This window comes from Tachysurus vachellii, chromosome 23, assembly GCF_030014155.1.
Source record: "Tachysurus vachellii isolate PV-2020 chromosome 23, HZAU_Pvac_v1, whole genome shotgun sequence".
Lineage (NCBI taxonomy): Eukaryota > Metazoa > Chordata > Actinopteri > Siluriformes > Bagridae > Tachysurus > Tachysurus vachellii.
The window spans coordinates 847,321-871,907 of NC_083482.1; the positions used below are offsets into that span (position 1 = coordinate 847,321).

The 24,587-nt window shown below is 42.9% G+C and overlaps 5 protein-coding genes across 5 annotated transcripts; all 5 read right to left on the minus strand.

Moving 5' to 3' along the window:
• Positions 1-1,240, minus strand: LOC132838651 (hatching enzyme 1.2-like). Its single transcript, XM_060859143.1, has 4 exons — positions 1,123-1,240; positions 708-848; positions 502-619; positions 1-388 (listed from the first exon to the last, which is right to left on the minus strand). Exons 1-4 carry the CDS (start codon positions 1,238-1,240, stop codon positions 1-3), a joined length of 765 nt encoding a protein of 254 aa, XP_060715126.1.
• Positions 1,241-7,274: 6,034 nt separating this feature from the next.
• On the minus strand, positions 7,275-8,547 carry LOC132838646 (hatching enzyme 1.2-like). The gene is made up of 4 exons (XM_060859138.1): positions 8,401-8,547; positions 7,986-8,126; positions 7,780-7,897; positions 7,275-7,662 (listed from the first exon to the last, which is right to left on the minus strand). Exons 1-4 carry the CDS (start codon positions 8,516-8,518, stop codon positions 7,275-7,277), a joined length of 765 nt encoding a protein of 254 aa, XP_060715121.1. The 5' UTR covers positions 8,519-8,547.
• A 3,269-nt stretch (positions 8,548-11,816) lies between these two features.
• On the minus strand, positions 11,817-13,056 carry LOC132838645 (hatching enzyme 1.2-like). Its single transcript, XM_060859137.1, has 4 exons — positions 12,939-13,056; positions 12,524-12,664; positions 12,318-12,435; positions 11,817-12,204 (listed from the first exon to the last, which is right to left on the minus strand). The coding sequence occupies exons 1-4, from the start codon at positions 13,054-13,056 to the stop codon at positions 11,817-11,819; spliced, it is 765 nt and encodes a 254-aa protein (XP_060715120.1).
• A 5,753-nt stretch (positions 13,057-18,809) lies between these two features.
• LOC132838647 (hatching enzyme 1.2-like) lies at positions 18,810-20,082 on the minus strand. Its single transcript, XM_060859139.1, has 4 exons — positions 19,936-20,082; positions 19,521-19,661; positions 19,315-19,432; positions 18,810-19,197 (listed from the first exon to the last, which is right to left on the minus strand). The coding sequence occupies exons 1-4, from the start codon at positions 20,051-20,053 to the stop codon at positions 18,810-18,812; spliced, it is 765 nt and encodes a 254-aa protein (XP_060715122.1). The 5' UTR covers positions 20,054-20,082.
• Positions 20,083-23,214: 3,132 nt separating this feature from the next.
• Positions 23,215-24,454, minus strand: LOC132838649 (hatching enzyme 1.2-like). The gene is made up of 4 exons (XM_060859141.1): positions 24,337-24,454; positions 23,922-24,062; positions 23,716-23,833; positions 23,215-23,602 (listed from the first exon to the last, which is right to left on the minus strand). Exons 1-4 carry the CDS (start codon positions 24,452-24,454, stop codon positions 23,215-23,217), a joined length of 765 nt encoding a protein of 254 aa, XP_060715124.1.
• Positions 24,455-24,587: the final 133 nt, after the last annotated feature.

Below are 24,587 nucleotides of genomic sequence, written 5' to 3' on the forward strand. Positions count from 1 at the left end.
TCAGCATTTGTAGAGCTTGTTGATCCTCAGGATGTCGATGGCAGACAGTTCTGTTCTCTGTCCGATCTCCACTGATGGATCAGGAATGGGAGTGATGGTGTCCAGACCGTTGATGGAGAAAGCTGTTCTTCCATAGTGCATTACAGAAGAGTAGTCGTACGTCGTGTTGAGGTTGTTGGTGTTCTTAAGCTCAAAATTTGACTTATTGGATGGATCGATGTTTGCCCAGTTGATGGTCACGTAGCTGTCGCGATCACTCCTAGTATGCTCGTGGTAGAAACCAAGTGCATGGTTTAGCTCGTGCTCGGCGATGCCGTAGTAAACACAACCAAACCTGCTGAGAGAGACCACTTGAGCACCACCTGTTTTGCCCACATAAGAGTAGCATCTGAGAGAAAAGAGAGTGGGATCCACCATGTCACTAACATTAACATATGGGCACATTAGGAGACACCAAATAACTCCATTAAATGTTAGAGGGAAAGGTTTGGTGGTTCTCACCCGTCTTTGCTCTCAATGCTGAGGTAATCAGTTTGATTTGTCCTGGAAACAAAACGGATGCAGGTTTTGTTGTGGAAGGAAGCCATGGCATTGGTAATAACAGTCCTGTCAGAGGAAGCTGTAAAGAACATGGGCAACACATTAAAAAGATAAAAACAGAGATGTGTCATAAGTGGACAATGTGAATAAGGAAGTCTTTCACTTACAGAAAACATTGCTCAATACGTAAGGCACCTGCACCAGGCCATTTGAGGACTTCTTCCAAAAGCAGCTGTTGTCACTGCAGACCAGAGCATTCCTGGTTCTTGGCAAGAGTATGTCTCCCTCCAACAACTCTTTGCTGGATCCTTCATCCAGAGAAACAAAAAGGGATAATTACAGCAAAACCAATAAGCAGTACTAATGGTGGTCTCTTAGCATTTTGAGTCATGCATTCTTTTGTCAAATAAAACTTTTACCAGCAGAGTTTCTCTCACTGGTGCAAGCAAGCAAAATAAAGAACGAAAGAAATAATTGCAAAACCCATATCTTAGAACAAGACAGGTTCTAAGCCCATAACTGTAGAACGTTAAGCAGTAATAATGCTGGTGCAGTGAGGTTGAGATTAGGGAGTTATCAGACCGTTGTTGATAGTGAGAATCCTTGACGTGATGTCCACATGCTCAGGTTGGTTGAGATAGAGGGCTTGCGTGAAGCCAATCAGCAAGGCTAGAATGGAGAGGGATGCTCTGGACTCCATGATGCTTCAGTGTTGGGAGATGATCTGGATGCTCCTTCACCGTAGCTCAGTGACTGCCAACCTTTATTCCGGGCTTTTTATACACAGGTACATACACAGAACCAACTTGGCGTGGTTTTCAGGGATTAACTCTAGGCGTTAGTGTCTATTGTCTAATTTGTGGACCTAAAGGGAGGATCCTCTGGACTCAAAACTCATTTTAATGCCTTGCTGAAGCAGAACAGGAGTCAGGAATTTGTTTGGATATTCAGGAGTAAGGGATAGGCTGTAGCTCTTAATGACTTCTTATAGATCTATTTTTCAGGCTCTAGTCTTAGGGAGAGACTTGTAAATTTGACGAACTTAGGAGTTAAACCAAGGTAAACAGTCTCTGTATGAATATCTGATCTTAATAGCTTCAGGTCATGTAGATTTATCTTGCAAAATTTCCAATTATTATTATTTTTGGCTCTGGAGAAGCACAATCTGCAGCTAATACTTGTTTGAGAATGCAGACAAGTTGAGTACTCAGGTAAGGTAAGGTGAACTTGCTGCTTCATTTGGAATGAAACGTGCAGCATTACTCACCATTTTCAAGTCTATTTGAAGACTGATGATCTATGTTATCATTTTACATCAGCTACTGTCATAGTACTTCTTGACCCACACCGGTCTTTCTAGTGGATTTGGAAAGAGTAGGGTATTGGGATTGGAGCTAGGCGTTCAGTGATCTAGTCGTGAAATCGAGCTCTACCCATGTTCTTGCCCAACTCATTCATTGACATCCAGGAAACACAGTAACAGGAAAGTGTTTATGTTCAACCTGTCTTTGAAAGTGCTGGCTGAAGGTGATCAAACATCAAGTCTTGTGCCGTGCCACACAAATAAATTCATCTCATATCCAGGAGCCAAAAATACTAAAATGAGGAACGTGATTTTCCCCCGGGTTTGACTTCACAACATCTTATTGTCTAGGTTCCAACTACGAGAATGCAGATGTCATTTCTGTTACACTGAAGACACAAGAATAAAAACTGACCACAGAATCCAGACACTCAAGCTGAAAGACTGTACCGTCAATGTGTTGGAGAACTAAACAAATCATCAGTAGAGACACCCATATAGAGAAATCCCCTGGTTACTAATCGACCGCTATGTCTTTGATTCCAAACGTTTGTTAAGTCTAATACCTTATCAATTGGGTACAATTTAAGTACTCAGAACGATGACAGGCTTTTGGTACGTACAGTACCTTACTACGAGTCAGGGGCGATTCTAGGGTCAGAGCTTTAGGGGTGCTGAGCACCCAATGAGCCCCACTGCCACCACCCACTCTCTTTTTACACAAAAACAAAAAATATGTCTATTTAAACATAACTTCATCATTTTAACATTGATTCAACTAACTCCAAAATCCAGATTTTTTTTTAGAACACCAGCTTAATTGTGAGAGTTCACACAGACAGCCCCCTGTAACAAACACAAAACCTTCTTCACTCAGCTGTTTTCCTGACCGTTAACTCCATGTGCCTCATTTTGTATCAACAGTCATCAGATTGGTTAGATCAGATTCAACTTTATTGAACAAAGTCACAGGAACCTGGACAACAAAATGTAATTGATCTTCTTTAAATTATATAAAAAGTAAAGTTATAAAAAAAAGAAAGAGAGGGAAATATTTGAAGCACTTCCCCTGAATCCCCATTTGGCTCTACTCTGGGAGAGTTAATCTATGTCTCTGCACTTTGAGGTTGGAAAAACTGTCAATGACCCTTTGGTGTTCAATTTCTTCAAGCAACTTCTTCTCAATTGACATCACAGCTAGGTGCTGGAGTCTGCTTTGGCCTGTGGTCCTCCTGAGCCATGTATGGAGCCGACGCAAGGCACTAAAAGACCGTTCACGTGTACAGCTGCTAACTGGTATTGTCAAGGCAACCTGCATAACAGCTTTCAGTGAAGGGAACATTTCTGAATCTAGGAGTCTGTACTCTGCTAGCATGTGCTGAACTTTACCAGCCTCACTCTTGCGCTTCAGATAGTTTTTTGCAACTATCACTTCCTGGGACTTAAGTTCAATATGGTAATGCAGAGCCAGTGCTGTCAGATGAGGCTCAAACAAGAAATGGCCTGAGGTTGTACTGCATGCCTGAATTCCATTGAGCACATCCTCATTCACACCAGAAAAACGCCTCTCAAGTTCACAGATCATTCGTTCCAGACAAGGAAACAAAAGTTTCCTCTTGAGATCTTCAGACTCTGAAGAGCCACAGGTTTCACTGCCTGCCCCACAAGTTGACTCAACAACATATTCATCCATTCTCTTTGTCTTCTGCCTCTGTCCTGAGGATGATTCTACTGCTATCTGCTTTGCCTCACACATAGCTATTGTTCTGGAGTACAGATCTGAAGCAGTGGTATTACTGCATTTCTGATTCATGGTGTCAGTCATTGTATTTTTGTATGTCACTGCTTGGGCAATGTCAATGGTCTCCTTCTGTACTGTAGGTATCTGTGTAAACCTTCTGTTACAGACAGGAGAGTGTGGAAAACCATCTGCAAATACACTGAGGAGAATTTACTGAGTTTTGCCCTCAATCCAACTGCTGTAGGTGTCTTGATTGTGGAGAGGCACTCAATGATAGCAGGGAAATTATCAATCACTGCGGTCACTGAATGAAGCTGGCATGCCCAGCATGTAGTTGACAACTGCACAAGTTCTCTTGGCTGCAACCCTTCTTTTGAGTGTCCACAAATTTATGGTGGTTTACAAGGGAGACACTAATAAAAGAATGGAGACTTTCCAGCATGTTGAAGAACTCTGTGGCTTCAGAGACAGATTTGCATGTGTGACGAAAAACAAGATTTAACTCATGTGCATAGCAATGCACATAAATTGCCTGCTTTTTTTAAAAATGGGCTTGTACACCTCCAACATCCCCACTAATGACAGCTGCCCCATCGTAGGTCTGTGCCACACATTTCAACTGATCAATTCCCTTCTTTACCAACTGATTTTAATTGCAGCTGTTATCGAAGTAGCATCAAACTGTGACACCTCTGTAAGGGCTAGGAACCTTTCTTTGACGGCACCGTCAACAGACACATATCTAACACAGAGTGCCAACTGTTCTGTCTTTCCATCCCTGGCCTCATCAGCCATAATGGCATACATATTTGCTCCCTTTATCTCACTGATGATATTTTCTGTTAGTTCTTCTGAACAGCACTCTATCATCTCATTTTGGCTATCATATGAGAGGTACGTGGTGTTTGAAGGGGCTGTGTATCTCTGCAAAAAGGGATCAAATTTGGTCAGAAGTGATATGGACTCTAGGAAATTGCCTTTGTTGTGACTTTCATCCGTTTCATAATGACCTCTGAATGCTATGCCTTGCTTCCCCAAGAAGCAGGTTACTGCCATAATACGCTCTAGGTACTGCCTTCTTTCACTAATTTCAGTGGTACTTGCTGCCTCTATCTGCTCTACAACATTCCCTTTTGACAGGCTTGCTTTGTAGCTGTTCCAACAAACCACACTGTCCTTATGTGACTGTGTTGATTTTGCCAGTTATTAACTCCATCATTAACAAGTGCATCCTTTCTGACATTTTTGCCAAATACCCTACAAGCAAAGCAGAAAGCAGCATTTTGTCTAGCTGAGTATTCCAGCCATCTGAAACTTTTGAACCACTGTTCTTGAAAGGCTCTTTTTTGTGTGACAAACTGAGTATGAGGGTATTGAGACAGCTTTAACTGTTTAGGACCAGTGTCCTTATCCCCTAAGTCTGAACAGCTCTCTTCTGTCTCTGCTGCTTTGGCTTGGTGGTCTCACGTACGCACTACACAGGTACGCAGTTTATTTGTCGCGCTGCTGTTTTTGTTTCACGCTCTAGCACAGAGGTGGCCAACCAGTCAGAGACCAAAAGCCACATTTTTTACTGTGTTACCGCAAAGAGCCACATCATACTCATGGGCACACTTGAACATCACATTTTTTTTCCCTGCCATTTAAAGAGTGAACTTGACACAAATTGTTTACTCAAATGATCTTGCTTCTACTGGGAAACTTTGAGGTATTTTCATCCCACTCACATGCGTGTTTGACGAAAATACCATATTGAACTCAAGCGAAGCGAACACGCACATTAAAAAGACACAAATACAAACTTCGATATGAACGTAAGAGACACATGAAACCGGGCAAAGAGCCGCATGCGGTTCGGGAGAGGCGGGTTGGCCACCCCTGCAGTCTAGCAGTTAATAAACAGAACTGCATGCGTCTTGCGGAAGAACATTGTAACCGGCGCTACTTCTCTCCGTTTATGACTATGGACGAGTCAACAGGGTCCTGTGCTAATCCACATCATGACAACTGACTATGCATGAGTTTCTCCTGGTAATGAGCATTTTGCACAGTTTCACCCAAAATTTAAACTGTTTATTAACTTCACATGTATGTAAATTGTTCTGCAACTTCTGGAGCACGCTCCCAAGAATTTCACTCACCAAGGCACATGTGCTGTGGTGATGTGACAATAAAAGTGACTTGACTTGACTTGACTTGACTTGATTCAGGATACTGACTCACCGATATGGTTTCGGAATCGGAAAAACTCTAGGTAAAAGAAAAGAAGCGTGAGACACAGCTTTGAAGCAACTTAGTTGATTCACAACACTACATAACGGGTTCTCACTCTGCGTGTGTTTCATGCTGGATGACGGTCGTGCTGAGCGGTGCAGGTACAGAGGAGAAGTAGAAGAAGAGAAGAGGATGACACCATTTGTTAAGGGGGATGTTTTCATTTTCATCCTTAACACATACATTTTAAACCACAAACTACGGTGTATTTGGACATTATTTAACCTTGTAAAAGACGAACAAAGATTTTAGAATAACAACATTTCTTACTCCAAGTTTTAGGGGTGCTGAGCTGAAGCACCCCTAAAAAGATGCTAGCCTCGCCCATGCTATGAGTACACAAAGCCAGAATACATCTTGAGACAAAACTATCTTGTGTGTCTCTGTTCAAGCTAACTGCAGCTGCCACCGCTGATGTAATAATAACGTTGTCTAATTCAAGCATATTCCTCAGCTGAAAGAATGTGTTGTGGACAATTTTGGTGTATTTCTAAGCCTCACTTATCAGTTTCACCCAAAGTATCTTGAACTGTCCAACAGAGTGAAGCAAAATTCAAAGACAGCATTACCAAATCTCCACAACAACTCCCTGGAATAATCTTTTGGGACAAATATTTAAACAACATTCTAACAACAGGGCCTGGTACATTAGGATTTCTCACAGGCCGTGACTTCTGCAGTTGAGCCTATATGTCAGGATATAGCCCGGACTTTTTTCTTGTGCCGTGTGTATTTTTGTTTTCGTTTCGTGTTCAGGTGTCTGCCCCGCCCATGTCTAATATCTTCCCGCTTTAGCACACCTGTTCCTCATGTGTCTAATTGTCTCCTTATTTATTCCGGTCACATTGCCTCGTGCAGCGCAGAATCCTCGTCTTTGTGGCATCTTTGTGTCTCCGACATGTTTCTTTGAGTACCGGTTTTCTCTTCTTTCTCCCAGTGTTTCCTTTTTTTGTGTTATGTTTTATTTAATAAAGCATGTTTTTAGCTATCCCTGCATTTGGCTCTGAATTTAATCACAAAGTCACCCCCGTTTTCTGACACTATATTTGATGACTGTCCTTAAACAAATAATGTTTATACTCATAAATAGTCAGACATGTCAATGTGCCATTACATTTATACAAAATGGTATTTAATAAAATTACGGTACTTGTATGAGATGCAAATTGTATATTAAAGGTGTGACCATAGACCTTTTTCAGCATTGATGATTCTGGGATGATTAAAAACTGTTTGATGTGGTTTACGTGAAATACATTATTAAAGCTCACGCTATGAAAAAGATGCTTGTAGCCATTTTATTGTATGATTCCATATTTTGTTAGCACAGCAATGAAGTCATTACTGGGTCCTATATCTTTGCCAGTTACACAATGTTACAGCAAAGTTTAATCAAGTCAACATTTCTGAAGAATTTCAGCATTTGTAGAGCTTGTTGATCCTCAGGATGTCGATGGCAGACAGTTCCGTTCTCTGTCCGATCTCCACTGACGGATCAGGAATGGGAGTGATGGTGTCCAGACCGTTGATGGAGAAAGCTGTTCTTCCATAGTGCATCACAGAAGAGTAGTCGTACGTCGTGTTGAGGTTGTTGGTGTTCCTCAGCTTAAAACTAGACTTTGATGATGGGTCGATGTTTTCCCAGTTGATGGTCACGTAGCTGTCGCGATCACTCCTAGAATGCTCGTGGTAGAAACCAAGTGCATGGTTTAGCTCGTGCTCGGCGATGCCGTAGTAAACACAACCCGACCTGCTAAGAGAGAGCACCTGAGCGCCACCCGATCTGCCCACATCGGAGAAGCATCTAAGAGAAATAACAAGAGATTAACCAGGTCAACAGATAGACACTGCATCAAATGAGAAATAAAGAACAACATTTTTTTTTTTTTACAGACACTGGGAATGGTGCAGTGGTTCTCACCCATCTTGACTCTCTATGCTGAGGTAATCAGGTTGATTTGTCCTGGGAATGAAACGGATGCAGGTTTTGTTGTGGAAGGAAGCCATGGCATTGGTAATAACAGTCCTGTCAGAGGAAGCTGTAAAGAACATGTGCAAAACGTTAAAGAGATATAAACAGAGATGTGTCATAAGTGGACAATGTGAATAAGGAAGTCTTTCACTTACAGAAAACATTGCTCAATACGTAAGGCACCTGCACCAGGCCATTTGAGGACTTCTTCCAAAAGCAGCTGTTGTCACGGCAGACCAGAGCATTCCTGGTTCTTGGCAAGAGTATGTCTCCCTCCAACAACTCTTTGCTGGATCCTTCATCCAGAGAAACAAAAAGGGATAATTACAGCAAAACCAATAAGCAGTACTAATGGTGGTCTCTTAGCATTTTGAGTCATGCATTCTTTTGTCAAATAAAACTTTCACCAGCAGAGTTTCTCTCACTGGTGCAAGCAAGCAAAATAAAGAACGAAAGAAATAATTGCAAAATCCATATCTTAGAACAAGACAGGTTCTAGGCCCATAACTGTAGAACGTTAAGCAGTAATAATGCTGGTGCAGTGAGGTTGAGATTAGGGAGTTATCAGACCGTTGTTGATAGTGAGAATCCTTGACGTGATATCAACGTGCTCAGGTTGGTTGAGATAGAGGGCTTGCGTGAAGCCAATCAGCAAGGCTAGAATGGAGAGAGATGCTCTGGACTCCATGATGCTTCAGTGTTGGGAGATGATCTGGATGCTCCTTCACCGTAGCTCAGTGACTGCCAACCTTTATTCCGGGCTTTTTATACACAGGTACACAAACAGAACCAACTTGGTGTGGTTTTCAGGGATTAACTCTAGGTGTTAGTGTCTACTGTCTAATTTGTGGACCTAAAGGGAGGATCCTCTGGACTCAAAACTCATTTTAATGCCTTGCTGAAGCAGAACAGGAGTCAGGAATTTGTTTGGATATTCAGGAGTAAGGGATAGGCTGTAGCTCTTAATGACTTCTTATAGATCTATCTTTCAGGCTCTAGTCTTAGGGAGTGACTTGTAAATTTGACAAACTTAGGAGTTAAACCAAGGTAAACAGTCTCTGTATGAATATCTGATCTCAATAGCTTCAGGTCATGTAGATTTTTTTTGCAACATTTCCGATTATTAATATTATTGGCTTTGGAGAAGCACAATCTGCAGCTAATACTTGTTTGAGAATGCAGACAAATTGACTACTCAGGTAAAGTAAGTTGAACTTGCTGCTTCATTTGGAATGAAACGTGCAGCATTACTCACCATTTTCAAGTCAGACTGTGGGAGTATTTTTTGTGGGTGTATTTTTTCGTTTTGGACTGTTTTGTTTCTTGGAATTTTTGTTTTCTGGGTGACATTGGTCCGCATTTTTTCAGGTGAGGGACGCCGCTCCACTTCCGGTATTCGGAGGGGGGCTTCACCTCACTTCCTGGTTGCGGTCCATGTCACCAGCCCGATTTTTTGGTTTTTCTGTTTCTCTCGGTTTCCTGCGACATCGCCCCGCACCGGTCCTCTGGGGGACGTCGCTCCACTTCCTGGTTTTCCCGTGGAGGACGCCGCTCCACTTTCTGTCCGCGGTGGGTGTGGCAGGCCCGTATGTTTTTGCCCTAGGGGGATTTCTTTTATTATTATTTATTTATTTATTGTTTGCCCCGGGGCGGAAGACTCCCCCTCCCCCCGGTGTTCTGGACTCGTGTAGGGGGTTGCGCTCGGCCCTTCAGCTCGGCTATGAACGTCGCTCGACCCTTCAGCTCGTCTGTGGACGTTGCTCGGCCCTTTAGCTCAGCGGTGGACGTCGCTCTGCCTTTCAGCTCGGCGGTGGACGTCGCCCGGCCCTTCAGCTCGGTGGTGGACTTCGCTCGGCCCTTCAGCTCGGCTGTGGACGTCGCTCGGCCCTCTCTGGCTACGCTGCCATGTGCCTTGCTCCCCCCACCTGCCTCGCCGTGTGCCTTGCTCTCCCCACCTGCCTCGCCGTGTGCCTTGCTCCCCCACCTGCCTCACCGTGTGCCTTGCTCCCCCCACCTGCCTCGCCGTGTGCCTTGCTATCCCCACCTGGACCCCATTGGGATTGTCAGGATGGATTGGCGCATCGGGAGCCGCGCTTTGAAGGGGGGTACTGTCAGGACTTAGCCCGGACTTTGGCCACGTGCATTTGTTATGTTCCTCGTCACGTGTCTGCCCCGCCTTTGTCTGCTCCTCCCGTTTCCACACACCTGTTTCCTTTTGTAATTACCTGTGTCTATTTAACCGTGCCGCGTTGCCTTGTGCAGCGCGGAATCTACTGAGTTGTACTGTTTTGTACTGTTGTCCACTGTTGTCTTTGTCTGTGTCCTGTTTGGTGTCCTTTTAGTTAATAAATCCCTGTTCTGTTTTGCTATCCTGCATTTGGGTCCCGTTTTATCCTGCACTCACAACAGTAACAGGAAAGTGTTTATGTTCAACCTGTCTTTGAAAATGCTGGCTGAAGGTGATCAAACATCAAATCTTGTTCCGTGCTACACAAAAAAATTCACCTCATATCCAGGAGCCACAAATACTAAAACGAGGAACGTGATTTTCCCTCGGCTTTGACTTCACAACATCTTATTGTTTAGGTTCCAACTACGAGAATGCAGATGTCATTTCTGTTACATTGAAGACACAAGAATAAAAACTGACCACAGAATCCAGACACTCAAGCTGAAAGATTGTACCGTCAATGTGTTGGAGAACTAAACCAATCATCAGTAGAGACACCCATATAGAGAAATCCCCTGGTTACTAATCGACCGCTATGTGTTTGATTCCAAAAGTTTGTTAAGTCTAATACCTTATCAATTGGGTACAGTGACAGGGAAATTTCTAAAGAATCAATTTAAGTACTCAGAACGATGACAGGTCTTTGGTACGTACAGTACCTTACTACGAGAACCCGAAGCCAGAATACATCTTGAGACAAAGCTATCTTGTGTGTCTCTGTTCAAGCTACCTGCAGCTGCCACCGCTGTGGTAATAATAACGTTGTCTAATTCAAGCATATTCCTCAGCTGAAAGAATGTGTTGTGGACTATTTTGGTGTATTTCTAAGCCTCATTTTTCACTTTCACCCAAAGTATCTTGAACTGTCCAACAGAGTGAAGCAAAATTCAAAGACAGCATTACCAAATCTCCACAACAACTCCCTGGAATAATCCAATATTTTGGGACAAATATTTAAACAACATTCTAACAACAGGGCCTGGTACATTAGGATTTCTCACAGGCCGTGACTTCTGCAGTTGAGCCTATATGTCAGGATATAGCCCGGACTTTTTTCTTGTGCCGTGTGTATTTTTGTTTTCGTTTCGTGTTCAGGTGTCTGCCCCGCCCGTGTCTAATATCTTCCCGCTTTAGCACACCTGTTCCTCATGTGTCTAATTGTCTCCTTATTTATTCCGGTCACATTGCCTCGTGCAGCGCGGAATCCTCGTCTTTGTGGCATCTTTGTGTCTCTGACATGTTTCTTTGAGTACCGGTTTTCTCTTCTTTCTCCCAGTGTTTCCCTTTTTTTGTGTTATGTTTTATTTAATAAAGCATGTTTTTAGCTATCCCTGCATTTGGCTCTGAATTTAATCACAAAGTCACCCCCGTTTTCTGACACTATATTTGATGACTGTCCTTAAACAAATAATGTTTATACTCATAAGTAGTCAGACATGTCAAAGTGCAATTACATTTATACAAAATGATATTTAATAAAATTACGGTACTTGTATGATATGCAAATTGAATATTGAGGATGTGACTATACACCTTTTTCAGCATTGATGATTCTGGGATAATTAAAAACTGTTTGATGTGGTTTAGGTGAAATACATTATTAAAGCTCACGCTATGAAAAAGATGCTTGTAGCCATTTTATTGTATGATTCCATATTTTGTTAGCACAGCAATGAAGTCAATACTGGGTCCTCTATCTTTGACAGTTACACAATGTTACAGCAAAGTTTAATCAAGTCAATATTTCTGAAGAATTTCAGCATTTGTAGAGCTTGTTGATCCTCAGGATGTCGATGGCAGACAGTTCCGTTCTCTGTCCGATCTCCACTGACGGATCAGGAATGGGAGTGATGGTGTCCAGACCGTTGATGGAGAAAGCTGTTCTTCCATAGTGCATAACAGAAGAGTAGTCGTATGGTGTTTTGAGGTTGTTGGTTTTCTTCAGCTTAAAATTAGATGTTGTGGATGGGTTGATGTTTTCCCAGTTGATGGTCACGTAACTGTCGCGATCACTCCTAGTATGCTCGTGGTGGAAACCAAGTGCATGGTTTAGCTCGTGCTCGGTGATGCCGTAGTAAACACAGCCCAACCTGCTGAGAGAGACCACTTGAGCACCACCTGTTTTGCCCACATAAGAGTAGCATCTGAGAGAAAAGAGAGTGGGATCCACCATGTCACTAACATTAACATATGGGCACATTAGGAGACACCAAATAACTCCATTAAATGTTAGAGGGAAAGGTTTGGTGGTTCTCACCCGTCTTTGCTCTCAATGCTGAGGTAATCAGTTTGATTTGTCCTGGAAACAAAACGGATGCAGGTTTTGTTGTGGAAGGAAGCCATGGCATTGGTAATAACAGTCCTGTCAGAGGAAGCTGTAAAGAACATGGGCAACACGTTAAAAAGATAAAAACAGAGATGTGTCATAAGTGGACAATGTGAATAAGGAAGTCTTTCACTTACAGAAAACATTGCTCAATACGTAAGGCACCTGCACCAGGCCATTTGAGGACTTCTTCCAAAAGCAGCTGTTGTCACTGCAGACCAGAGCATTCCTGGTTCTTGGCAAGAGTATGTCTCCCTCCAACAACTCTTTGCTGGATCCTTCATCCAGAGAAACAAAAAGGGATAATTACAGCAAAACCAATAAGCAGTACTAATGGTGGTCTCTTAGCATTTTGAGTCATGCATTCTTTTGTCAAATAAAACTTTTACCAGCAGAGTTTCTCTCACTGGTGCAAGCAAGCAAAATAAAGAACGAAAGAAATAATTGCAAAACCCATATCTTAGAACAAGACAGGTTCTAAGCCCATAACTGTAGAACGTTAAGCAGTAATAATGCTGGTGCAGTGAGGTTGAGATTAGGGAGTTATCAGACCGTTGTTGATAGTGAGAATCCTTGACGTGATGTCCACATGCTCAGGTTGGTTGAGATAGAGGGCTTGCGTGAAGCCAATCAGCAAGGCTAGAATGGAGAGGGATGCTCTGGACTCCATGATGCTTCAGTGTTGGGAGATGATCTGGATGCTCCTTCACCGTAGCTCAGTGACTGCCAACCTTTATTCCGGGCTTTTTATACACAGGTACATACACAGAACCAACTTGGCGTGGTTTTCAGGGATTAACTCTAGGCGTTAGTGTCTATTGTCTAATTTGTGGACCTAAAGGGAGGATCCTCTGGACTCAAAACTCATTTTAATGCCTTGCTGAAGCAGAACAGGAGTCAGGAATTTGTTTGGATATTCAGGAGTAAGGGATAGGCTGTAGCTCTTAATGACTTCTTATAGATCTATTTTTCAGGCTTTAGTCTTAGGGAGAGACTTGTAAATTTGACGAACTTAGGAGTTAAACCAAGGTAAACAGTCTCTGTATGAATATCTGATCTTAATAGCTTCAGGTCATGTAGATTTATCTTGCAAAATTTCCAATTATTATTATTTTTGGCTCTGGAGAAGCACAATCTGCAGCTAATACTTGTTTGAGAATGCAGACAAGTTGAGTACTCAGGTAAGGTAAGGTGAACTTGCTGCTTCATTTGGAATGAAACGTGCAGCATTACTCACCATTTTCAAGTCTATTTGAAGACTGATGATCTATGTTATCATTTTACATCAGCTACTGTCATAGTACTTCTTGACCCACACCGGTCTTTCTAGTGGATTTGGAAAGAGTAGGGTATTGGGATTGGAGCTAGGCGTTCAGTGATCTAGTCGTGAAATCGAGCTCTACCCATGTTCTTGCCCAACTCATTCATTGACATCCAGGAAACACAGTAACAGGAAAGTGTTTATGTTCAACCTGTCTTTGAAAGTGCTGGCTGAAGGTGATCAAACATCAAGTCTTGTGCCGTGCCACACAAATAAATTCATCTCATATCCAGGAGCCAAAAATACTAAAATGAGGAACGTGATTTTCCCCCGGGTTTGACTTCACAACATCTTATTGTCTAGGTTCCAACTACGAGAATGCAGATGTCATTTCTGTTACACTGAAGACACAAGAATAAAAACTGACCACAGAATCCAGACACTCAAGCTGAAAGACTGTACCGTCAATGTGTTGGAGAACTAAACAAATCATCAGTAGAGACACCCATATAGAGAAATCCCCTGGTTACTAATCGACCGCTATGTCTTTGATTCCAAACGTTTGTTAAGTCTAATACCTTATCAATTGGGTACAATTTAAGTACTCAGAACGATGACAGGCTTTTGGTACGTACAGTACCTTACTACGAGTCAGGGGCGATTCTAGGGTCAGAGCTTTAGGGGTGCTGAGCACCCAATGAGCCCCACTGCCACCACCCACTCTCTTTTTACACAAAAACAAAAAATATGTCTATTTAAACATAACTTCATCATTTTAACATTGATTCAACTAACTCCAAAATCCAGATTTTTTTTTAGAACACCAGCTTAATTGTGAGAGTTCACACAGACAGCCCCCTGTAACAAACACAAAACCTTCTTCACTCAGCTGTTTTCCTGACCGTTAACTCCATGTGCCTCCTTTTGTATCAACAGTCATCAGATTGGTTAGATCAGATTCAACTTTATTGAACAAAGTCACAGGAACCTGGACAACAAAATGTAATTGATCTTCTTTAAATTATATAAAAAGTAAAGATATAAAAAAAAGAAAGAGAGGGAAATATTTGAATCACTTCCCCTGAATCCCCATTTGGCTCTACTCTGGGAGAGTTAATCTATGTCTCTGCACTTTGAGGTTGGCAAAACTGTCAATGACCCTTTGGTGTTCAATTTCTTCAAGCAACTTCTTCTCAATTGACATCACAGCTAGGTGCTGGAGTCTGCTTTGGCCTGTGGTCCTCCTGAGCCATGTATGGAGCCGACGCAAGGCACTAAAAGACCGTTCACGTGTACAGCTGCTAACTGGTATTGTCAAGGCAACCTGCATAACAGCTTTCAGTGAAGGGAACATTTCTGAATCTAGGAGTCTGTACTCTGCTAGCATGTCCTGAACTTTACCAGCCTCACTCTTGCGCTTCAGATAGTTTTTTGCAACTATCACTTCCTGGGACTTAAGTTCAATATGGTAATGCAGAGCCAGTGCTGTCAGATGAGGCTCAAACAAGAAATGGCCTGAGGTTGTACTGCATGCCTGAATTCCATTGAGCACATCCTCATTCACACCAGAAAAACGCCTCTCAAGTTCACAGATCATTCGTTCCAGACAAGGAAACAAAAGTTTCCTCTTGAGATCTTCAGACTCTGAAGAGCCACAGGTTTCACTGCCTGCCCCACAAGTTGACTCAACAACATATTCATCCATTCTCTTTGTCTTCTGCCTCTGTCCTGAGGATGATTCTACTGCTATCTGCTTTGCCTCACACATAGCTATTGTTCTGGAGTACAGATCTGAAGCAGTGGTATTACTGCATTTCTGATTCATGGTGTCAGTCATTGTATTTTTGTATGTCACTGCTTGGTCAATGTCAATGGTCTCCTTCTGTACTGTAGGTATCTGTGTAAACCTTCTGTTACAGACAGGAGAGTGTGGAAAACCATCTGCAAATACACTGAGGAGAATTTACTGAGTTTTGCCCTCAATCCAACTGCTGTAGGTGTCTTGATTGTGGAGAGGCACTCAATGATAGCAGGGAAATTATCAATCACTGCGGTCACTGAATGAAGCTGGCATGCCCAGCATGTAGTTGACAACTGCACAAGTTCTCTTGGCTGCAACCCTTCTTTTGAGTGTCCACAAATTTATGGTGGTTTACAAGGGAGACACTAATAAAAGAATGGAGACTTTCCAGCATGTTGAAGAACTCTGTGGCTTCAGAGACAGATTTGCATGTGTGACGAAAAACAAGATTTAACTCATGTGCATAGCAATGCACATAAATTGCCTGCTTTTTTTAAAAATGGGCTTGTACACCTCCAACATCCCCACTAATGACAGCTGCCCCATCGTAGGTCTGTGCCACACATTTCAACTGATCAATTCCCTTCTTTACCAACTGATTTTAATTGCAGCTGTTATCGAAGTAGCATCAAACTGTGACACCTCTGTAAGGGCTAGGAACCTTTCTTTGACGGCACCGTCAACAGACACATATCTAACACAGAGTGCCAACTGTTCTGTCTTTCCATCCCTGGCCTCATCAGCCATAATGGCATACATATTTGCTCCCTTTATCTCACTGATGATATTTTCTGTTAGTTCTTCTGAACAGCACTCTATCATCTCATTTTGGCTATCATATGAGAGGTACGTGGTGTTTGAAGGGGCTGTGTATCTCTGCAAAAAGGGATCAAATTTGGTCAGAAGTGATATGGACTCTAGGAAATTGCCTTTGTTGTGACTTTCATCCGTTTCATAATGACCTCTGAATGCTATGCCTTGCTTCCCCAAGAAGCAGGTTACTGCCATAATACGCTCTAGGTACTGCCTTCTTTCACTAATTTCAGTGGTACTTGCTGCCTCTATCTGCTCTACAACATTCCCTTTTGACAGGCTTGCTTTGTAGCTGTTCCAACAAACCACACTGTCCTTATGTGACTGTGTTGATTTTGCCAGTTATTAACTCCATCATTAACAAGTGCATCCTTTCTGACATTTTTGCCAAATACCCTACAAGCAAAGCAGAAAGCAGCATTTTGTCTAGCTGAGTATTCCAGCCATCTGAAACTTTTGAACCACTGTTCTTGAAAGGCTCTTTTTTGTGTGACAAACTGAGTATGAGGGTATTGAGACAGCTTTAACTGTTTAGGACCAGTGTCCTTATCCCCTAAGTCTGAACAGCTCTCTTCTGTCTCTGCTGCTTTGGCTTGGTGGTCTCACGTACGCACTACACAGGTACGCAGTTTATTTGTCGTGCTGCTGTTTTTGTTTCACGCTCTAGCACAGAGGTGGCCAACCAGTCAGAGAACAAAAGCCACATTTTTTACTGTGTTACCGCAAAGAGCCACATCATACTCATGGGCACACTTGAACATCACATTTTTTTCCCCTGCCATTTAAAGAGTGAACTTGACACAAATTGTTTACTCAAATGATCTTGCTTCTACTGGGAAACTTTGAGGTATTTTCATCCCACTCACATGCGTGTTTGACGAAAATACCATATTGAACTCAAGCGAAGCGAACACGCACATTAAAAAGACACAAATACAAACTTCGATATGAACGTAAGAGACACATGAAACCGGGCAAAGAGCCGCATGCGGTTCGGGAGAGGCGGGTTGGCCACCCCTGCAGTCTAGCAGTTAATAAACAGAACTGCATGCGTCTTGCGGAAGAACATTGTAACCGGCGCTACTTCTCTCCGTTTATGACTATGGACGAGTCAACAGGGTCCTGTGCTAATCCACAGCGGCGGCGACCCGCTGGACTAAAATAATCCAAAAATTAGTTCAGACTAGATTGATGATAATTCAGCACAGACTGCTCTCTCTGCTTCCCTCAGGAAGACGCCTCTGCAGCATCCGATCCCGCACTAGCCGACTGAAGGATAGCTTTTTCCCATCAGACTAATTAACAGTCATAACTAATACACCCTACAGCATACTTCCACAATACGGTATGCCACACACTGCACTTTAACTCCAACAATTCAACACTGGACTATACATACACAATGCATTTATACAAACTGCAGCCCGGACTTTGGCCACGTGCATCTGTTTACGTTCCTCGTCACGTGTCTGCCCTGCCTTCGTCTGCTCCTCCCTGTCTACACACCTGTTTCCTATTTGTGATTACCCTGTGTATTTAACTGTGCCGCGTTGCCTCGTGAAGCGCGGAATCTACTGTTGTCTTGTCCTGTCTTTAGTCCGTGTGTTGTTTAGTGTTTCCTTTGTTATTAAACCCCGTTTGTTTTGCTATCCTGCGTTTGGGTGTCCAACAGAGTGAAGCAAAATTCAAAGACAGCATGACCAAATCTCCACAACAACTCCCTGGAATAATCTTTTGGGACAAATATTTAAACAACATTCTAACAACAGGGCCTGGTACATTAGGATTTCTCACAGGCCGTGACTTCTGCAGTTGAGCCTATATGTCAGGATATAGCCCGGACTTTTTTCTTGTGCCGTGTGTATTTTTGTTTTCATTTCGTGTTCAGGTGTCTGCCCCGCCCATGTCTAATATCTTCCCGCTTTAGCACACCTGTTCCTCATGTGTCTAATTGTCTCCTTATTTATTCCGGTCACATTGCCTCGTGCAGCGCAGAATCCTCGTCTTTGTGGCATCTTTGTGTCTCCGACATGTTTCTTTGAGTACCGGTTTTCTCTTCTTTCTCCCAGTGTTTCCTTTTTTTGTGTTATGTTTTATTTAATAAAGCATGTTTTTAGCTATCCCTGCATTTGGCTCTGAATTTAATCACAAAGTCACCCCCGTTTTCTGACACTATATTTGATGACTGTCCTTAAACAAATAATGTTTATACTCATAAGTAGTCAGACATGTCAATGTGCCATTACATTTATACAAAATGGTATTTAATAAAATTACGGTACTTGTATGAGATGCAAATTGTATATTAAAGGTGTGACCATAGACCTTTTTCAGCATTGATGATTCTGGGATGATTAAAAACTGTTTGATGTGGTTTAGGTGAAATACATTATTAAAGCTCACGCTATGAAAAAGATGCTTGTAGCCATTTTATTGTATGATTCCATATTTTGTTAGCACAGCAATGAAGTCATTACTGGGTCCTATATCTTTGCCAGTTACACAATGTTACAGCAAAGTTTAATCAAGTCAACATTTCTGAAGAATTTCAGCATTTGTAGAGCTTGTTGATCCTCAGGATGTCGATGGCAGACAGTTCCGTTCTCTGTCCGATCTCCACTGACGGATCAGGAATGGGAGTGATGGTGTCCAGACCGTTGATGGAGAAAGCTGTTCTTCCATAGTGCATCACAGAAGAGTAGTCGTACGTCGTGTTGAGGTTGTTGGTGTTCCTCAGCTTAAAACTAGACTTTGATGATGGGTCGATGTTTTCCCAGTTGATGGTCACGTAGCTGTCGCGATCACTCCTAGAATGCTCGTGGTAGAAACCAAGTGCATGGTTTAGCTCGTGCTCGGCGATGCCGTAGTAAACACAACCCGACCTGCTAAGAGAGAGCACCTGAGCGCCACCCGATCTGCCCACATCGGAGAAGCATCTAAGAGAAATAACAAGAGATTAACCAGGTCAACAGATAGACACTGCATCAAATGAGAAATAAAGAACAACATTTTTTTTTTTTTACAGACACTGGGAATGGTGCAGTGGTTCTCACCCATCTTGACTCTCTATGCTGAGGTAATCAGGTTGATTTGTCCTGGGAATGAAACGGATGCAGGTTTTGTTGTGGAAGGAAGCCATGGCATTGGTAATAACAGTCCTGTCAGAGGAAGCTGTAAAGAACATGTGCAAAACGTTAAAGAGATATAAACAGAGATGTGTCATAAGTGGACAATGTGAATAAGGAAGTCTTTCACTTACAGAAAACATTGCTCAATACGTAAGGCACCTGCACCAGGCCATTTGAGGACTTCTTCCAAAAGCAGCTGTTGTCACGGCAGACCAGAGCATTCCTGGTTCTTGGCAAGAGTATGTCTCCCTCCAACAACTCTTTGCTGGATCCTTCATCCAGAGAAACAAAAAGGGATAATTACAGCAAAACCAATAAGCAGTACTAATGGTGGTCTCTTAGCATTTTGAGTCATGCATTCTTTTGTCAAATAAAACTTTCACCAGCAGAGTTTCTCTCACTGGTGCAAGCAAGCAAAATAAAGAACGAAAGAAATAATTGCAAAATCCATATCTTAGAACAAGACAGGTTCTAGGCCCATAACTGTAGAACGTTAAGCAGTAATAATGCTGGTGCAGTGAGGTTGAGATTAGGGAGTTATCAGACCGTTGTTGATAGTGAGAATCCTTGACGTGATATCAACGTGCTCAGGTTGGTTGAGATAGAGGGCTTGCGTGAAGCCAATCAGCAAGGCTAGAATGGAGAGAGATGCTCTGGACTCCATGATGCTTCAGTGTTGGGAGATGATCTGGATGCTCCTTCACCGTAGCTCAGTGACTGCCAACCTTTATTCCGGGCTTTTTATACACAGGTACACAAACAGAACCAACTTGGTGTGGTTTTCAGGGATTAACTCTAGGTGTTAGTGTCTACTGTCTAATTTGTGGACCTAAAGGGAGGATCCTCTGGACTCAAAACTCATTTTAATGCCTTGCTGAAGCAGAACAGGAGTCAGGAATTTGTTTGGATATTCAGGAGTAAGGGATAGGCTGTAGCTCTTAATGACTTCTTATAGATCTATCTTTCAGGCTCTAGTCTTAGGGAGTGACTTGTAAATTTGACAAACTTAGGAGTTAAACCAAGGTAAACAGTCTCTGTATGAATATCTGATCTCAATAGCTTCAGGTCATGTAGATTTTTTTTGCAACATTTCCGATTATTAATATTATTGGCTTTGGAGAAGCACAATCTGCAGCTAATACTTGTTTGAGAATGCAGACAAATTGACTACTCAGGTAAAGTAAGTTGAACTTGCTGCTTCATTTGGTATGAAACGTGCAGCATTACTCACCATTTTCAAGTCAGACTGTGGGAGTATTTTTTGTGGGTGTATTTTTTCGTTTTGGACTGTTTTGTTTCTTGGGATTTTTGTTTTCTGGGTGACATTGGTCCGTATTTTTTCAGGTGAGGGACGTCGCTCCACTTCCTGGTTTTCCCGTGGAGGACGCCGCTCCACTTTCTGTCCGCGGTGGGTGTGGCAGGCCCGTATGTTTTTGCCCTAGGGGGATTTTTTTATTATTATTTATTTATTTATTGTTTGCCCCGGGGCGGAAGACTCCCCCTCCCCCCTGGTGTTCTGGACTCGTGTAGGGGGTTGCGCTCGGCCCTTCAGCTCGGCTATGAACGTCGCTCGACCCTTCAGCTCGGCTGTGGACGTTGCTCGGCCCTTTAGCTCAGCGGTGGACGTCGCTCTGCCTTTCAGCTCGGCGGTGGACGTCGCCCGGCCCTTCAGCTCGGTGGTGGACGTCGCTCGGCCCTTCAGCTCGGCTGTGGACGTCGCTCGGCCCTCTCTGGCTACGCTGCCATGTGCCTTGCTCCCCCCACCTGCCTCGCCGTGTGCCTTGCTCTCCCCACCTGCCTCGCCGTGTGCCTTGCTCCCCCACCTGCCTCACCGTGTGCCTTGCTCCCCCCACCTGCCTCGCCGTGTGCCTTGCTATCCCCACCTGGACCCCATTGGGATTGTCAGGATGGATTGGCGCATCGGGAGCCGCGCTTTGAAGGGGGGTACTGTCAGGACTTAGCCCGGACTTTGGCCACGTGCATTTGTTATGTTCCTCGTCACGTGTCTGCCCCGCCTTTGTCTGCTCCTCCCGTTTCCACACACCTGTTTCCTTTTGTAATTACCTGTGTCTATTTAACCGTGCCGCGTTGCCTTGTGCAGCGCGGAATCTACTGAGTTGTACTGTTTTGTACTGTTGTCCACTGTTGTCTTTGTCTGTGTCCTGTTTGGTGTCCTTTTAGTTAATAAATCCCTGTTCTGTTTTGCTATCCTGCATTTGGGTCCCGTTTTATCCTGCACTCACAACAGTAACAGGAAAGTGTTTATGTTCAACCTGTCTTTGAAAATGCTGGCTGAAGGTGATCAAACATCAAATCTTGTTCCGTGCTACACAAAAAAATTCACCTCATATCCAGGAGCCACAAATACTAAAACAAGGAACGTGATTTTCCCTCGGCTTTGACTTCACAACATCTTATTGTTTAGGTTCCAACTACGAGAATGCAGATGTCATTTCTGTTACATTGAAGACACAAGAATAAAAACTGACCACAGAATCCAGACACTCAAGCTGAAAGATTGTACCGTCAATGTGTTGGAGAACTAAACCAATCATCAGTAGAGACACCCATATAGAGAAATCCCCTGGTTACTAATCGACCGCTATGTGTTTGATTCCAAAAGTTTGTTAAGTCTAATACCTTATCAATTGGGTACAGTGACAGGGAAATTTCTAAAGAATCAATTTAAGTACTCAGAACGATGACAGGTCTTTGGTACGTACAGTACCTTACTACGAGAACCCGAAGCCAGAATACATCTTGAGACAAAGCTATCTTGTGTGTCTCTGTTCAAGCTACCTGCAGCTGCCACCGCTGTGGTAATAATAACGTTGTCTAATTCAAGCATATTCCTCAGCTGAAAGAATGTGTTGTGGACTATTTTGGTGTATTTCTAAGCCTCATTTTTCACTTTCACCCAAAGTATCTTGAACTGTCCAACAGAGTGAAGCAAAATTCAAAGACAGCATTACCAAATCTCCACAACAACTCCCTGGAATAATCCAATATTTTGGGACAAATATTTAAACAACATTCTAACAACAGGGCCTGGTACATTAGGATTTCTCACAGGCCGTGACTTCTGCAGTTGAGCCTATATGTCAGGATATAGCCCGGACTTTTTTCTTGTGCCGTGTGTATTTTTGTTTTCGTTTCGTGTTCAGGTGTCTGCCCCGCCCGTGTCTAATATCTTCCCGCTTTAGCACACCTGTTCCTCATGTGTCTAATTGTCTCCTTATTTATTCCGGTCACATTGCCTCGTGCAGCGCGGAATCCTCGTCTTTGTGGCATCTTTGTGTCTCTGACATGTTTCTTTGAGTACCGGTTTTCTCTTCTTTCTCCCAGTGTTTCCCTTTTTTTGTGTTATGTTTTATTTAATAAAGCATGTTTTTAGCTATCCCTGCATTTGGCTCTGAATTTAATCACAAAGTCACCCCCGTTTTCTGACACTATATTTGATGACTGTCCTTAAACAAATAATGTTTATACTCATAAGTAGTCAGACATGTCAAAGTGCAATTACATTTATACAAAATGATATTTAATAAAATTACGGTACTTGTATGATATGCAAATTGAATATTGAGGATGTGACTATACACCTTTTTCAGCATTGATGATTCTGGGATAATTAAAAACTGTTTGATGTGGTTTAGGTGAAATACATTATTAAAGCTCACGCTATGAAAAAGATGCTTGTAGCCATTTTATTGTATGATTCCATATTTTGTTAGCACAGCAATGAAGTCAATACTGGGTCCTCTATCTTTGACAGTTACACAATGTTACAGCAAAGTTTAATCAAGTCAATATTTCTGAAGAATTTCAGCATTTGTAGAGCTTGTTGATCCTCAGGATGTCGATGGCAGACAGTTCCGTTCTCTGTCCGATCTCCACTGACGGATCAGGAATGGGAGTGATGGTGTCCAGACCGTTGATGGAGAAAGCTGTTCTTCCATAGTGCATAACAGAAGAGTAGTCGTATGGTGTTTTGAGGTTGTTGGTTTTCTTCAGCTTAAAATTAGATGTTGTGGATGGGTTGATGTTTTCCCAGTTGATGGTCACGTAACTGTCGCGATCACTCCTAGTATGCTCGTGGTGGAAACCAAGTGCATGGTTTAGCTCGTGCTCGGTGATGCCGTAGTAAACACAGCCCAACCTGCTGAGAGAGACCACTTGAGCACCACCTGTTTTGCCCACATAAGAGTAGCATCTGAGAGAAAAGAGAGTGGGATCCACCATGTCACTAACATTAACATATGGGCACATTAGGAGACACCAAATAACTCCATTAAATGTTAGAGGGAAAGGTTTGGTGGTTCTCACCCGTCTTTGCTCTCAATGCTGAGGTAATCAGTTTGATTTGTCCTGGAAACAAAACGGATGCAGGTTTTGTTGTGGAAGGAAGCCATGGCATTGGTAATAACAGTCCTGTCAGAGGAAGCTGTAAAGAACATGGGCAACACGTTAAAAAGATAAAAACAGAGATGTGTCATAAGTGGACAATGTGAATAAGGAAGTCTTTCACTTACAGAAAACATTGCTCAATACGTAAGGCACCTGCACCAGGCCATTTGAGGACTTCTTCCAAAAGCAGCTGTTGTCACTGCAGACCAGAGCATTCCTGGTTCTTGGCAAGAGTATGTCTCCCTCCAACAACTCTTTGCTGGATCCTTCATCCAGAGAAACAAAAAGGGATAATTACAGCAAAACCAATAAGCAGTACTAATGGTGGTCTCTTAGCATTTTGAGTCATGCATTCTTTTGTCAAATAAAACTTTTACCAGCAGAGTTTCTCTCACTGGTGCAAGCAAGCAAAATAAAGAACGAAAGAAATAATTGCAAAACCCATATCTTAGAACAAGACAGGTTCTAAGCCCATAACTGTAGAACGTTAAGCAGTAATAATGCTGGTGCAGTGAGGTTGAGATTAGGGAGTTATCAGACCGTTGTTGATAGTGAGAATCCTTGACGTGATGTCCACATGCTCAGGTTGGTTGAGATAGAGGGCTTGCGTGAAGCCAATCAGCAAGGCTAGAATGGAGAGGGATGCTCTGGACTCCATGATGCTTCAGTGTTGGGAGATGATCTGGATGCTCCTTCACCGTAGCTCAGTGACTGCCAACCTTTATTCCGGGCTTTTTATACACAGGTACATACACAGAACCAACTTGGCGTGGTTTTCAGGGATTAACTCT

Coding starts and splice junctions, on each gene's coding strand:
- LOC132838645 (XM_060859137.1), bottom strand. CDS start 13,056: ATGGAGTCCAGAGCATCCCTCTCCATTCTAGCCTTGCTGATTGGCTTC. Junction 12,665..12,938: donor GATTCTCACTATCAACAACG/GTCTGATAACTC, acceptor CTCTGGATGAAG/GATCCAGCAAAGAGTTGTTG. Junction 12,436..12,523: donor CGTATTGAGCAATGTTTTCT/GTAAGTGAAAGA, acceptor TGTTCTTTACAG/CTTCCTCTGACAGGACTGTT.
- LOC132838649 (XM_060859141.1), bottom strand. CDS start 24,454: ATGGAGTCCAGAGCATCCCTCTCCATTCTAGCCTTGCTGATTGGCTTC. Junction 24,063..24,336: donor GATTCTCACTATCAACAACG/GTCTGATAACTC, acceptor CTCTGGATGAAG/GATCCAGCAAAGAGTTGTTG. Junction 23,834..23,921: donor CGTATTGAGCAATGTTTTCT/GTAAGTGAAAGA, acceptor TGTTCTTTACAG/CTTCCTCTGACAGGACTGTT.
- LOC132838647 (XM_060859139.1), bottom strand. CDS start 20,053: ATGGAGTCCAGAGCATCTCTCTCCATTCTAGCCTTGCTGATTGGCTTC. Junction 19,662..19,935: donor GATTCTCACTATCAACAACG/GTCTGATAACTC, acceptor CTCTGGATGAAG/GATCCAGCAAAGAGTTGTTG. Junction 19,433..19,520: donor CGTATTGAGCAATGTTTTCT/GTAAGTGAAAGA, acceptor TGTTCTTTACAG/CTTCCTCTGACAGGACTGTT.
- LOC132838646 (XM_060859138.1), bottom strand. CDS start 8,518: ATGGAGTCCAGAGCATCTCTCTCCATTCTAGCCTTGCTGATTGGCTTC. Junction 8,127..8,400: donor GATTCTCACTATCAACAACG/GTCTGATAACTC, acceptor CTCTGGATGAAG/GATCCAGCAAAGAGTTGTTG. Junction 7,663..7,779: donor AGCATAGAGAGTCAAGATGG/GTGAGAACCACT, acceptor TATTTCTCTTAG/ATGCTTCTCCGATGTGGGCA.
- LOC132838651 (XM_060859143.1), bottom strand. CDS start 1,240: ATGGAGTCCAGAGCATCCCTCTCCATTCTAGCCTTGCTGATTGGCTTC. Junction 620..707: donor CGTATTGAGCAATGTTTTCT/GTAAGTGAAAGA, acceptor TGTTCTTTACAG/CTTCCTCTGACAGGACTGTT. Junction 389..501: donor AGCATTGAGAGCAAAGACGG/GTGAGAACCACC, acceptor CTTTTCTCTCAG/ATGCTACTCTTATGTGGGCA.